The 13,776-nt window shown below is 61.2% G+C and overlaps 1 protein-coding gene across 1 annotated transcript in view; it reads left to right on the top strand.

Annotated features, from left to right (window-relative positions):
* The first annotated feature begins 1,869 nt into the window (after positions 1–1,869).
* The window catches only part of ELFN2 (extracellular leucine rich repeat and fibronectin type III domain containing 2), a 14,400-nt gene continuing 2,493 nt past the window's right edge, over positions 1,870–13,776 (top strand). The window contains 5 exon segments of the mRNA XM_027767368.1: positions 1,870–1,958; positions 5,819–5,942; positions 11,293–12,435; positions 12,437–13,485; positions 13,488–13,776. Coding sequence (XP_027623169.1) covers positions 11,753–12,435; positions 12,437–13,485; positions 13,488–13,776 — 2,021 coding nt within the window. The 5' untranslated portion in view covers positions 1,870–1,958; positions 5,819–5,942; positions 11,293–11,752.

The following is a 13,776-nucleotide window of genomic DNA, read 5'->3' as shown; positions in this document are numbered from 1 at the left end:
ACTGCTACAGCCGTGTGCCAGGCGTGTGCCAGGCGTGTGCCAGGCGTGTGTCAGGCGCGTGTCAGGCGCCACACTCTCTGCAGCCTCCTGTACGAGCAGGTTCCCGTGCCAGCCCCTACTCCGCAGTGTCCACTCTGCAGTCCTCTAGGTAGACCCCTTTCGTGGAGGAAACAGACTCAGGAAAGAAGTTCTCCCCAGGATCGTGATGGTAGTTCAGTGGCTGAGCCCAGATTTGAGCTGAACATGGCTCTTGTCCTTCCAGGAGCACAGGGAGGGCCGGTCTGCACGGACTGACCACCCTGAGCCGGTGAACACCAGCTGTTGCAGTGGCCGCACTCGGACCCTGGTCTCTGCCCAGTGGCAGTCCTGGGTGGCCCTCCCTTGGCGTTTCCGGGGTTCAGTGTCAGTCCCTGGGCACTGACAGAACCCCCTTGTTCTCCCAGCAGCAGCTGCAGGCCCCCTGTGGCCTCGGAGGCGGACTTCAGTCTGGCCTGGCCTCCCCCGCCGCCCCAGAGAAGTTAGTCTCAGGGCCAGGAGAGGGGAGTGTGAGGTAGCAGGCAGTGTCCAGATCGACCCCTTGTGACCACGAGGGGTTCAAGGTTGTGCAGAGACAGAGGCTGATGAGCTGTGCCAGAAGGGGCCTTTCAGCCTGACCCTGTGGACTCCAAGGTTCTGGGCCCTGGTAGAGGCAGGGGCTGGAGGTGACAGGAGTGTCTGGGGAGCAGTGTAGGGGGACCCCAAATCCAAATCTGTGGAGAGGGGTGGAAGCAAGCGTCACTGCAGAACCCCAGAACCATTGGCTGCAGGCCCTCCCTGGTGAGCCGTGGGGGAGGTACAGGAGGCAGGGCAGTGGGCCACCCAGTGCCCATGGCAGCCATGGCTGGGAGCTCCACCTGGCTGTGGGCAGGGTTTAATGGGCTAGGCATCGTATTTGGGGGCGAATAACTCTCCAACCCCGGCAGGAGCCCCGCACTTGACCCAGTGACCTAGGCAGTGTTATTAGGGGGCCAAGTAGAGTGGACCCCACAGGCCACAGCCCCTGGTACTCCTTGGCTTGAGGCCCTCGCCCCAGTGGGCCCTCTCGGAACCAAGGCAGGGTGCAGGCAGGTCAGGGCTGCTTGAAGTCCTGAAGACTCGGGGACCAATAGAGGCCACAGCACGGTAGACTTGTGGGGCCAGGACCTAGAAGCCCCGAGTCCCTGGCTCTGTTAGTGACCCTAGTACTAAAACCCAGAGAGCCTCAGGGCAGAGGCAGTTCTGGACCAGGCAAGGATCTGCTGCCGGAGGCCGGGAAGAGAGGTTTGTGGGGCAGGTTGGGGTTCTGAGTGTCCACTCACGGGTTCCCTCTCGGCCTCACAAGCTTCAGTGCCCAAGGGTTAGCGGGCGACCTGGGCCATCCTGGGCCCCGCCAGTGCTTAGTCCCTGCAGACCCAGTTCCTTCTGTGGGTTCCAGAACTGGGAAGTTTTAAAATCCAGTCTCCCAAATCATCCATTTAAGACCACTGCCGCAGGACCCCATGGCCTCTCGGAGCAGAGCCTGGTGCGGTTGAGGGTGGCAGCCACTGCGAGGCCTCAGTCTCCTCATCTGTAAAGCGGGAAAGCAGCACTGACTCACGGGTCACGCTGGGGAGTAAGTGGGTCCCGGCCCAGCCCGCCTAAGCACGAAGCCCTGTTCATCTTACCGAAGGCGGCCCATCACTCCCCGCTTCCCCCTGGGGCCCCCTGGATGTGCCGCCCCGGCCTCGGGATGGCCCTGAGGATGATGGAGGGCAGGGAACCAGTCACCCCTTGGGACCGGGAGGAGGAGCAGGTGGTGGAGGCAGGGCTGGGAGGGCCTAGCCGGTGCCTGGTACATAGTAGGTGCTCCATAAATGTTTATTGAATGAATGAATGGAGGCCGTGCAGGCGAGGCAGCCGTGCTGTGCAGGCACTGGTGAAGGCGGGTCCAGTGGACTCTGGTGAGTAGTGCCCAGGGGTGCAGCTGAGCGGGGCCAGCAGGGACCAGGGAGGGGAAAGGGTGGAGCCAGGCCAAGAGGGGAGAGGGCAGGGGTCAGGCTGGGGAGTTGAGAGCCAGGTGGGGAAGAGGGCCAGGGGGGAGAGGGCAGGGGTCAGGCTGGGGAGGTGAGGGCCAGGTGGGGAAGAGGGCCAGGTGGGGAGAGGGCAGGGGTCAGTCTAAGGAGGTAAAGGTCAGGTGGGGGGAGAGGGCTTCGTGGGAGAGGGCAGGGGTCAGGCTGGGGAGGTGGGGTCCAAGGGAAGAGAAGTGAGGCTCAGGTGGAGGAGAGAAGAAGTGGGGGAGGCAGCCCCCTGAATAGCCCAGAGGGTTCTGGGAAAGCAGATGACCCCTGGGGTGGCACAGGAGGTGGCTTCTTGGCCGTGGGCCTGTGCCTGGGTGCTTGGTGCTGGGTGGGCTCAGGGTGGGGGCTGTGAGATGCATCTTTTTAGAGCTGCGCACTATCTGGTTTCGGCCTGCCCTGCCTGGCTGCTGGGCGGATGGTCACCAAGGCCAAGGCCTTTGGTAAAACCCCTCTGCCGAGCTCCTTCCACAGAGGCCTGGACATGGCGCAGTGGCTAATGATGGGCATGATACCTGGGAGCAGGGGGCAAGGGGCCAGCTGGGTTCATGGGGGTGATACAGTGGGCTGTCGGCAGAGGGCTTTGGGGTGGCCCCGACACAGGAGAGGCGTGTGTGCTGCTGTCGTCCTCCAGACAGATGGGGAAACCGAGGCCTGGAGTGGTGAGGAACCCACTGGGCCAAAAGTCGGTCACCCGTGAGACCGCGCAGGACTGTTCACAGGCGGCCGGGCCTGTGGCTCAGTTAGCCAGTTCAGCCCTTCTGGGGCTGAGGTCATGGGCTTGGGGTACCAGGGGACTTCAGAAAGTCTGGAAAATGGAATTAAACTACACATTTATTATTATTTTTTAAAGTTTTTTTTTTTTTTTTTTTGCCATAGAGCATGTGTACTCACCAGAGAGAGACAGTGAGAAGGAAGCGAGAAATCACCCCCGGGGGATGGCTAAGCCACAGTCCCTTCTCCTCCAGGGTCCTGGGATTCGTGCCCAGCATGATTTCCAAGCTAATTCCGGGCCAAGACTCAAGTTGGCCCTGTAGGACTCCAGAGTCTTAATTGCCATGCTACCTGCTGGCCCCAGTACAAATTTATTTTGGTGCTGGGGAGAAAAAAAAAAAAAGGAAATCTATGCGTAGCTTTTTCATAGTAGGCATTTTCCATGAACTTTTTGAAGACTCCGCATACATCCGCACTCAGTCCATTGAGGCCCTGCGGATCCCGTGAAGCCTCGTTGACTGCCGGCCTTGGCTGAAGTCGTTCTTACTGAGCTCTTGGAGTAAGATGGCAGCGTAGTGAAGGCCAGGCACATAGTAAGTGTGGAATGAAACATGTGGTGCGTGTAAGGAGTGCGGATGAGTGTGAGGCTGGAGGGACAGCTCGGCCCCTAGCCCAGGGGCACTCTGCAGCAGGCTCTCAGGCCCGGGCCCGGGCTCCGTTTCCCTGTGACACAGATGTAGCGGTGGCCTGGTCACCCAGTGCAGGATGACACAGAGCCGGGAGCGGGTGCCGCGGCAGCCGGGGGCAGATGCAGAGCAGCTGGTGCACGAGGCTGAGGCTAACGAGACGTGATGGAATGGGGGTGGACGCCACGCAGCTCCACGGGTGAGACCTGCACAGCCCATGTGCTGCCGCAGACGCCCTGGGTGCGGGCTGCCTGGCAAGGCGTGTGATGGGCCCTGGGGCCCGGCTGACATCTAGACCGAGGTGAGGACACAGCACTGTGCACACTCGCACGGCGCAGAGAGGAGTGGGCGGGGGTCCCCGAGCCTTGCGCTGCTCAGGTGACACACTGCAGGAGGGACCTTGACAGCCAGTGTGACCTGACCTGGGGCAGCTGGACCAAGGGTGGGGAGGGACTTGATGCCACAGCATAGGCAGAGCAGGCAGAGGAGCGGGCTGTTCAGCTTGGAAAGGAGCAGATTCGCAGGTACCGGAAGGGCCTCTGTGGGGATGCTGGCCTTGAACCAGGGACCAAAGGCACGAGGAGCCCAATCTGGCTTTGTCATAGGAGAGGAAATTTCTAACAGGCAGAGCTGTTCCAAAAGGGAATCAGTGACTCCGGGCGAGTGCCAAGAGCCTGTCACTGGAAGCATGCATGTGTTCTCTGCAGGGATCCTGCAAAGTCGGTGGTCCCAAGGGCCCAAACGGGCCCAGGCTCCTGGCTGTGTGGTCTTAAGCAGATCACTGTACCTCTCTGAGCTGTTTTCTCCTCTGTAAAATGGGAAGCATAAAGGGGGTCACGAGGGAAGGCTCAGCACTTTTCGTGACACATTGCGACGCCCCGTCAGTGGAGCTGGGGACCCCAGGATCTTCCCGTCCCTAGGCCTGTGCTCTCACTGTGCACACCACTTTCCCAGCACCCGCTGCCCTTCTGACCTGTTCTAGGATGGGGTTACAGCGGTGGACAAGGTGGGGCTCTGTTTGGCATTTATGGTGGGTGGGGCAAGGGGGCAATGATAAAGAACGAAGTGATGTCAGGTCATGGTGGGCGTTGGGAGGGGACCAAAGCCAGGGTGGAGTGACAATTGGGCTGTCAGAGAAGGTAGGGGCAGGGCAGGGAGCCGCTGAACAGAAACCTGAGTGGAAGTTGGGAGTGGGCCGTGGCGGTCCTGGAGAATAACATTCCAGGCAGTGAACAGCCTGTGCAAAGGCCCTGGAGTTAGCCTAGGAGGCCTGAGCACAGCGGGCCTGGCAGAGGTACTTCCTCCTTGCTGGAGAGCTCGAAGTCCCCGGAGGCTGGTGCGCAGTCCCCTCTGTGCCTTCTGATAGGGAGGGAGTGTTGACCCAAGGGGCAGGAAACTCACCGGCTGGCCAGTGCACGTGTAGTCCCCGCTGCGGGTCTACCCCTTCCGAGGGAGCTGGAGGAGGGGTGCGCCTCCGTCTTCTCATCTGAAAACGAGGCTAACAGAACCAGCCAAGCAAGGTCAACAGAAGGTTTGGGGAACGTAAGATGTCAGACACAGATGAGCCATTGGTGGGGTGACTGTCTTACAGGCGGTGAGACCAAAGCCCAGAGAGGTTAATTAATGTGCCCCGTGTCACACAGCTCAGCATTCAGTCCCAGGATCCTTTTTGTCCAACGTCGATACTTCTCTCTGTCCTGCAACTGGGTTCATTGCACCTGGAATCTGAACAATTAATTTATAAAACAGTAACTCAATGGCAAAAGCATAGTTATCCAGGCCAGCTGGTGGTTTGGTGGTAAAAGCAGCTGGATTCCATGTGACCAACTCTGCGGTTTGAGTCCTGGACCCGGCAGCTTGAAAAACACGCCAGGTGCATGTTCTCTCACGCCCTTACTCCTGAGAGGGAGATGGAGAAGGGATTGCAGGGTGGCTATTCCCCCTGGGTATGCTTTCTCGCTTCCCCCAAAGAAAATAAGAAATGAAAGTTTAATTATCCTGTTTTACAAATGAGGCCTGCCTAAGGAATCCCTGGGAGGCGGGGGCACCAGTGAGACTCCCCTTGTCCAGCTCCTTGGCCCGAGTCTCTGTCCGAGGAGGCGACAGGCATTCTCCTGAGGGCAAGGCGGCAGGAGCCATCCCTGGGCCCCTAGCCTGACCGTATACTTCCAGCAGAGATCTGGCTGGGCCCCAGATGTGCTCGGCCAGTCCTTCCTATTCTGGGTAATGGCATTGACACCAGCAGTGACAATGGCACCTGGGGAGCCTTGGCCAGCCCTGCCCGGGAAGGAGCCCGTGTCAGTGCTTCTCAGCTCTGTAAATGAAACTTCCCGCTGTGCCTCACAGGTGGCTCCTGGGAGGCTGGGACACAAGCTGCACTGTCCCCTGCTCCTCAGAGCAGACCGGCGCCCTGACGGTGCAGGAGCAGAGGCTCAGGGAGGCATGTCTGTGGGGCCTCCTGCCCCCTACGGTGAGTGTTTGCCTCTACCAGGTCCTGGGGGTTCATGGGAGCCCTGGAAGATGGATGGCACTCACCTTGCCTCACAGGAGGAACTGAGGCTCACCCTAGGCCTCTGAGCTGGGCAGCCTGCCATCTTTCCCGCTGAGCTTCCCCCCTGTATCCCTAGCCCCTTGTCCTCGCTGAGCCAGGCGACCTCACACTGTCCATCCCTCACCCAACTGCAGAGGGGCAGCTGAGCCCCCGGGAGTGCCCAACCACCCTCACCCTCTCACTCCTCCACATGGTCACTCCTCCATATGGAGGTCAAGACTCCCCAAACATGTCCTTTCTCTTGTCCTGGACTCAGTTTCCCCTCTCAGAGGGGCTAGGATTGGGCTGAGTGAGGACTTCTCATCATTTGAAATCTGAGGCTCTGGGCTTTGAGCCTGTGGAGTGGCCTGGAACCTTGTGGCACCTGGGAGGGAAGGACATGACCAAATTAATTGGGTCAGCCAGAAGTTACACCTGTGGCCCCAATGGGGGGAGGCAACCGCCCTAAGGGACCCTCATTTCAGCTCTGTCCCTCAGAGCCGCAGGTGCCTTCTGGGCTGCACTGTCCCTTCTCTGTCCAAGGTCTCCCCATAGGAGGGGACAGCATGCAGCATGTAGCCAGCTGGACCGGGAGGCCCCTATAAGATGCCTCTGTAGCATGTTGCCCCCGCCTGCCACAGCCCTCGCTCCGGTGCTGTAGGAGGTGCTGGCGGGCACTGAGGACACCCTGCTCGGGCTGGACCCCTCCTTTCCACTGCAGATGTGTGGGTGTGACCCTCCCTTTGGTGTCAGGCCTCGTGGGGGCGATACACTCAGGCCAAGGCCACCCAGCTCTGCCTCTGCCCGAAGCCGCCCTGGGCTGGCTGGCATGCACCTTCGCCCACCCTGCTTTCTGTGGGGTCACCCCAAGGGCGGGCCAGCCTCCTGATGCCCAGGTGGGAAAGGCCTCTTTCTCCCAACAGGGCTTCCTCCTCCCTCTGGCAGTCACAGGCGCTGGGCGACAGGCCCCCAGACCTGTGGTCTCTGTCAGGCAGGGCTTCCTCGCCTCGGGCGTGCCCTCCAGCTCTTTCTGTCTCTGCAGGGCCTGCAGGCCGGCTCAGGGTTTCTGAGATGTTTGCTTTTCCTTCCTCCTCAATCCTGCCTCCTCTCTCTGCAGCCCGTCAGCTCCTGGTCTCTCTTACCTCTCAGGTGTGAGGGTAGGGCCCTGGTCTGCCAGGGTGTTGGAGGATCGTTCTTGGGAGGAGGAGAGCATGACCTTGCCCTTTTGACCCCTGGCAGTGCCCTGACCCTACCCCAGCATCTGGAGTGGGTGAGCTGCCACCAGGCTGGGCTGCGGTCAGCGCCTTCTCGGCCTTGTCCCCTCCCTGGCTGTGTCAGCCTCAACGGGTGGCGGGCAGGCAGCCCAGGCAGGTGCTGGGGACAGGGCAGCTGACACACATGGGGCAGGGTGATGGCAGCCTCCTCCCCCCTTGTCTGAGTCATGGCAGAGCTCACTGCGGCTGGGGTGGGGGCACAGCTGGTCTCTGCCCACCCTGACTGTTCGGGAAGGGGACAGAGGGCTCAGGCAGTGAGGAGTCCCCTCACAAGCCTGGTCCCTTCTCCCGCCCCTCTCTCTTCCCCCGCAGCCTCCTCAGATCCCTGGGCATGGCCCAGGCCTGTCAAGGCCCTGGCCAGCTTTCAGTTTTGCAGGCAGCAATTCGGACCCAAGCACAGTGGGGTGGAGATGAGAGGCTGAGGTTGCATGTGCACGCACATGCACACACATGTGCAGAACACACATGTATGGAAATGTGGACATAGAGGCAGGCGTTTGCCTGTGATCCCAAGAGGCCCTGACACATGTACCTTCCCACCCCTTCACACACAAACACGTACTCCTCTAGCTGTCACGTGTGCACATGCCCTGCACACATGCACATACGTGTGCACACATGCCTGTCTGCACAGTGCCCACTCCTACATGTCAGTACACTCCTGCATCGGCACTCTGAGCCAGCTGCACACCTGCGCTTGCACCTGCATACAAATGCGGCCCCCAGACGTTCCCGGCCGGAAAGGAGGGACTGCACTCCGAGCAGATGGAGGGCTCTCTGACAGGCTGGTGCCTGGATCCCTGCAACGGCGAGCTTGGGGATGCACCCGCTCCCCCACAACACACACAGTACAATCTTGCTGCCCGTGGGAGGGGAAACTGGCCCAGAGAGGGGTGGGGCTGGCCAGGGGTCCCCTAGGAGCCAGTGGCCATGCTGGGTGTGGCCAAGGTGTCCCCAGCACTGCAGCATTCAGAAGGCTCAACCAATGTTCCCTGCTGCCAGGGCACCCCTTCCTGCCCGATGGCCTCATGGCACCCTGACCACATCCTGCAGGGGACAGGTAGGCCCTGATCACCATGGCCACTGTTGCAGCGTCAGTCTTTAATGTGGCCAGTCGTTGGAAGCCTGTTCACGGCCACCTCCTCACCAAAATCCACTGCCCTAAATCTCTTTTGGGATTCTCTCCCTTCCCTGCTTCCCTTTCCTCTGTTCTAGCCCTCTGGGGCTCAGTGCTGTAAATTGGTTTTGCTTTAACGGCAAAGACTTACCATTCCCGCCCCCCCCAACGCACTCTCTTTCCTGGAGTTTCCCAGGAGGAGGAACGGGAGGTGGAGGTGGCTCTTGTGAGCAGTCTCCAGCTTTCTTTGTCCAAACATGGATTTCTCTGGCCTAATCTCCATGCCCCCATCCCATGCCCCTGTTCAGGGTGGAGGGAGGGAGCACTGGGCTGCTCTGGCAGTTGAGAACGCAGGGTGGGAGCTGAGCCTGGGGTGCCGGGGGTGCTGTGCTGTGTCCAGCATGCTGTGGTCTGGGCCGCACTTGGAAGGTGTTCCAGCCCATCATGTTGTGCTAACAGAGATGAGAGTCTGGGTAATTTCATAAGAATGGGTTTATCCAGCTCACTGTTTGGTGGCCTGAGGTCAAGGGGCCACATCTTCAGGGACCATTTTGCTGGTGGATGACACGGCGGAGGGCATGCAAGTCTGCGTCTGCGTGTCTAGCCACGGGGCCCCACCGCTCCACACCACCGTCGGATTCGGCTCTCACGTGCTTAATCCCATCACAGCCAAATCTCAACACATGAGTTTTGGGGGAAGCACTCAAATCATAGCAGGAAGAAGGTTGGGCAGATGGTCCCTGTGCCACCTCCTCTGCCTCTTGGGGAGGGGCACACGAGTCACCCCCCCTAGCAGAGGGAGGGCTCTCTGACAGGCTGGTGCCTGGATCCCTGCAACGGCGAGCTTGGGGATGCACCCGCTCCCCCACAACACACACAGTACAATCTTGCTGCCCGTGGGAGGGGAAACTGGCCCAGAGAGGGGTGGGGCTGGCCAGGGGTCCCCTAGGAGCCAGTGGCCATGCTGGGTGTGGCCAAGGTGTCCCCAGCACTGCAGCATTCAGAAGGCTCAACCAATGTTCCCTGCTGCCAGGGCACCCCTTCCTGCCCGATGGCCTCATGGCACCCTGACCACATCCTGCAGGGGACAGGTAGGCCCTGATCACCATGGCCACTGTTGCAGCGTCAGTCTTTAATGTGGCCAGTCGTTGGAAGCCTGTTCACGGCCACCTCCTCACCAAAATCCACTGCCCTAAATCTCTTTTGGGATTCTCTCCCTTCCCTGCTTCCCTTTCCTCTGTTCTAGCCCTCTGGGGCTCAGTGCTGTAAATTGGTTTTGCTTTAACGGCAAAGACTTACCATTCCCGCCCCCCCCAACGCACTCTCTTTCCTGGAGTTTCCCAGGAGGAGGAACGGGAGGTGGAGGTGGCTCTTGTGAGCAGTCTCCAGCTTTCTTTGTCCAAACATGGATTTCTCTGGCCTAATCTCCATGCCCCCATCCCATGCCCCTGTTCAGGGTGGAGGGAGGGAGCACTGGGCTGCTCTGGCAGTTGAGAACGCAGGGTGGGAGCTGAGCCTGGGGTGCCGGGGGTGCTGTGCTGTGTCCAGCATGCTGTGGTCTGGGCCGCACTTGGAAGGTGTTCCAGCCCATCATGTTGTGCTAACAGAGATGAGAGTCTGGGTAATTTCATAAGAATGGGTTTATCCAGCTCACTGTTTGGTGGCCTGAGGTCAAGGGGCCACATCTTCAGGGACCATTTTGCTGGTGGATGACACGGCGGAGGGCATGCAAGTCTGCGTCTGCGTGTCTAGCCACGGGGCCCCACCGCTCCACACCACCGTCGGATTCGGCTCTCACGTGCTTAATCCCATCACAGCCAAATCTCAACACATGAGTTTTGGGGGAAGCACTCAAATCATAGCAGGAAGAAGGTTGGGCAGATGGTCCCTGTGCCACCTCCTCTGCCTCTTGGGGAGGGGCACACGAGTCACCCGACTTCTCCAGCAAAGGGCTGGCCAGGGACCTCGTGTCCACCCAGTGACGGTGTGACTTACCTGCTAACTGGGCCTCCTGACTCCTGGCTGGGGTGCTCTGTTACTCAGGAGACGTCCCTTTCCCTCTCTGGGCCCCTGAGCCTCCAGTCATGGGAGCAGTGGCTGGGTTTGGCATGCTGCTCTGGAGGCCGAGGCACCCTCCTGGAAAGCACTCTGGGGTGGGGACGCTGGTGAGTGTCCCTGGCTCCCCTGCCTCAGCTCTGCCTGGAGGACAAGTTCTCCCTGTGCCTTCCCTGGGGAGACCCCAGCCTCTGCATCCTCCTGCTTGGGGGGCCCACAGCTATGATGCTCCGCTCCCCTCCCCCGTGGAAGCTGAGACAAGGGAATTATTTTTGGAACAAGAGCAGTTACACAACAAATGAATTATTTATCTTTGGGCATGGAGGAAAGCAGGCATTTTGCTGGGCTTCTTAATTCTTTATCGGGATTCGGGGGTGCCCACTTGGGTGTGTGAACATGTGTGTACGGGCCTGTGAGTCATGTGCACAGGTTGTCATTGTGCTTGTGTGTGCGCCTGAGTGTGCAGGCTGTGGCATTCTGGCTCACGCGGGGGCTTGCAGGTCTTCATGCCGGCCGGTGGGCGAGTGTGCGGGAATGTGCGCGAGTGTGTGTGAACGTGTGCACCTGTGCCCACCCGTTCCTCTCTGGTCTCCTCTGTCCCCCATCCTCAGACTCCGCCCCACTCCTCACCCTGTTTTTCTGTCTCCCTCCTTGCTGGCACCTCGGCCTCTCTTCCTGCGTTGCCACCCACCAGCCCTCCTTTCATCCTTGTCACAGAGACCCCAGAGTGCTGGCACTGAGGCCGGGAGGGGTCGCGGGGAGGGACCCGGGCTCGCACTGGAGCTCAAGGGGGCTGCTCCACACTCACACTGATCTGTCACCCCCTCTTGGTGCTGCCTTTCAGGAATCAGGTGCCAGATGGGTCTCTTCCTTCCTGCCCCCGGCTCTCTGGTTCCCTACTCCTGCTATGCTCCCCAGCCTCCTGCGAGAGTCGAGAGTCGTCTGAAGTTCTGAGCCCAGAACCCGAGGAGGAAGAGGAGGAGGAGGAAGAGGAAGTTGAGCCCTGAGAGCCTGCGCAGCTTTCCAGCAGGAGGCGAGGAGCAGCTGGGGAAAGGCTTTGGGGTCCCCACCCCGGGGCCCCAGCCAGGCCCAGTACCCTCTTGCAGCACTCCAGAAGGCCCCCAGCCTCTTACAGCACTCCAGACGTGCCCACCTTTGCCTGGGGCCCCCGTGCTGGGGGTCGCCCCCAAGATGGTGGCGGCCCCAGGGAGGACTGTGCTGCCAACCCCAGCTTCTGGCCGCTAGGCCTCCCTCACCCAGCCCCTCACCCCGGCCCGGCCCTGCAGGGGGCCGAGGCCGGCGCCATGCTGCGCCTGGGGTTGTGTGCGGCGGCGCTGCTGTGCGTGTGCCGGCCGGGCGCCGTGCGTGCCGACTGCTGGCTCATCGAGGGGGACAAGGGCTATGTGTGGCTGGCCATCTGCAGCCAGAACCAGCCGCCCTACGAGACCATTCCGCAGCACATCAACAGCACCGTGCATGACCTGCGGCTCAATGAGAACAAGCTCAAGGCGGTGCTGTACTCCTCGCTCAGCCGCTTCGGGAACCTCACCGACCTCAACCTCACCAAGAACGAGATCTCCTACATCGAGGATGGCGCCTTCCTGGGCCAGTCGAGCCTGCAGGTCCTGCAGCTGGGCTACAACAAGCTCAGCAACCTGACCGAGGGCATGCTGCGTGGCATGGGCCGCCTGCAGTTCCTCTTCGTCCAGCACAACCTCATCGAGGTGGTGACGCCCACCGCCTTCTCCGAGTGCCCGAGCCTCATCAGCATCGACCTGTCCTCCAACCGCCTCAGCCGCCTGGACGGCGCCACCTTCGCCAGCTTGGCCAGCCTGATGGTGTGCGAGCTGGCGGGCAACCCCTTCAACTGTGAATGCGACCTCTTCGGCTTCCTCGCCTGGCTGGTGGTCTTCAACAACGTCACCAAGAACTATGACCGCCTGCAGTGCGAGTCTCCGCGGGAGTTCGCCGGCTACCCGCTGCGCGTTTTTCAACGCCATCACCGTGCTCCAGGCCAAGTGCCGCAACGGCTCCCTGCCCGCCCGGCCGGTGAGCCACCCTACGCCCTACTCCACGGACGCCCAGAGGGAGCCCGATGAGAACTCGGGCTTCAACCCCGATGAGATCCTCTCGGTGGAGCCGCCCGCCTCCTCCACCACGGATGCATCGGCCGGGCCCGCCATCAAGCTGCACCATGTCACCTTCACCTCGGCCACCCTGGTGGTCATCATCCCGCACCCCTACAGCAAGATGTACGTCCTGGTGCAGTACAACAACAGCTACTTCTCCGACGTCATGACGCTCAAGAACAAGAAGGAGATCGTGACGCTGGACAAGCTGCGGGCGCACACCGAGTACACCTTCTGCGTGACCTCCCTGCGCAACAGCCGCCGCTTCAACCACACCTGCCTGACCTTCACCACGCGCGACCCCGTGCCCGGGGACCTGGCGCCCAGCACCTCCACCACCACGCACTACATCATGACCATCCTGGGCTGCCTGTTCGGCATGGTCATTGTGCTGGGGGCCGTCTACTACTGCCTGCGCAGGCGGCGGGTGCAGGAGGAGAAGCAGAAGTCCGTCAACGTCAAGAAGACCATCCTGGAGATGCGCTACGGGGCCGACGTGGACGCCGGCTCCATCGTCCACGCTGCCCAGAAGCTGGGCGAGCCGCCCGTGCTGCCCGTGTCTCGGATGTCCTCCATCCCCTCGATGATCGGGGAGAAGCTGCCCACCTCCAAGGGACTGGAGGCCGGCCTGGACACGCCCAAGGTGGCCACCAAAGGGAACTACATTGAGGTGCGCACTGGTGCGGGCGGGGACGGCATGGCGAGGCCGGAGGACGACCTCCCGGACCTGGAGAACGGCCAGGGCTCGGCCGCGGAGATCTCCACCATTGCCAAGGAGGTGGACAAGGTCAACCAGATCATTAACAATTGCATCGATGCCCTCAAGCTGGACTCGGCCTCCTTCCTGGGGGGCGGCGGTGGGGGCGGGGACCCCGAGCTGGCCTTTGAGTGCCAGGCCCTACCTGCAGCTGCTGCGCAGCCTCGGCCGCCACCCCCGGGGCGCTGGAGCGGCCCAGCTTCCTCTCACCCCCCTACAAGGAGAGCTCCCACCACCCACTACAGCGCCAGCTCAGCGCCGATGCTGCGGTGACCCGCAAGACCTGCAGCGTGTCGTCCAGCGGCTCCATCAAGAGCGCCAAGGTCTTCAGCCTGGATGTGCCCGACCACCCGGCCGCGGGGCTGGCCAAGGGCGACTCCAAGTACATCGAGAAGGGCAGCCCCCTCAACAGTCCCCTGGACCGGCTCCCGCTGGTGCCCGC

The sequence above is a fragment of the Tupaia chinensis genome, unplaced genomic scaffold (assembly GCF_000334495.1).
Source record: "Tupaia chinensis unplaced genomic scaffold, TupChi_1.0 Scaffold144197_1, whole genome shotgun sequence".
In the NCBI taxonomy this organism is placed as follows: domain Eukaryota; kingdom Metazoa; phylum Chordata; class Mammalia; order Scandentia; family Tupaiidae; genus Tupaia; species Tupaia belangeri.
Note: the sequence above shows the minus strand (reverse complement) of the source record. Positions and strands in the feature narration are given on the sequence as shown.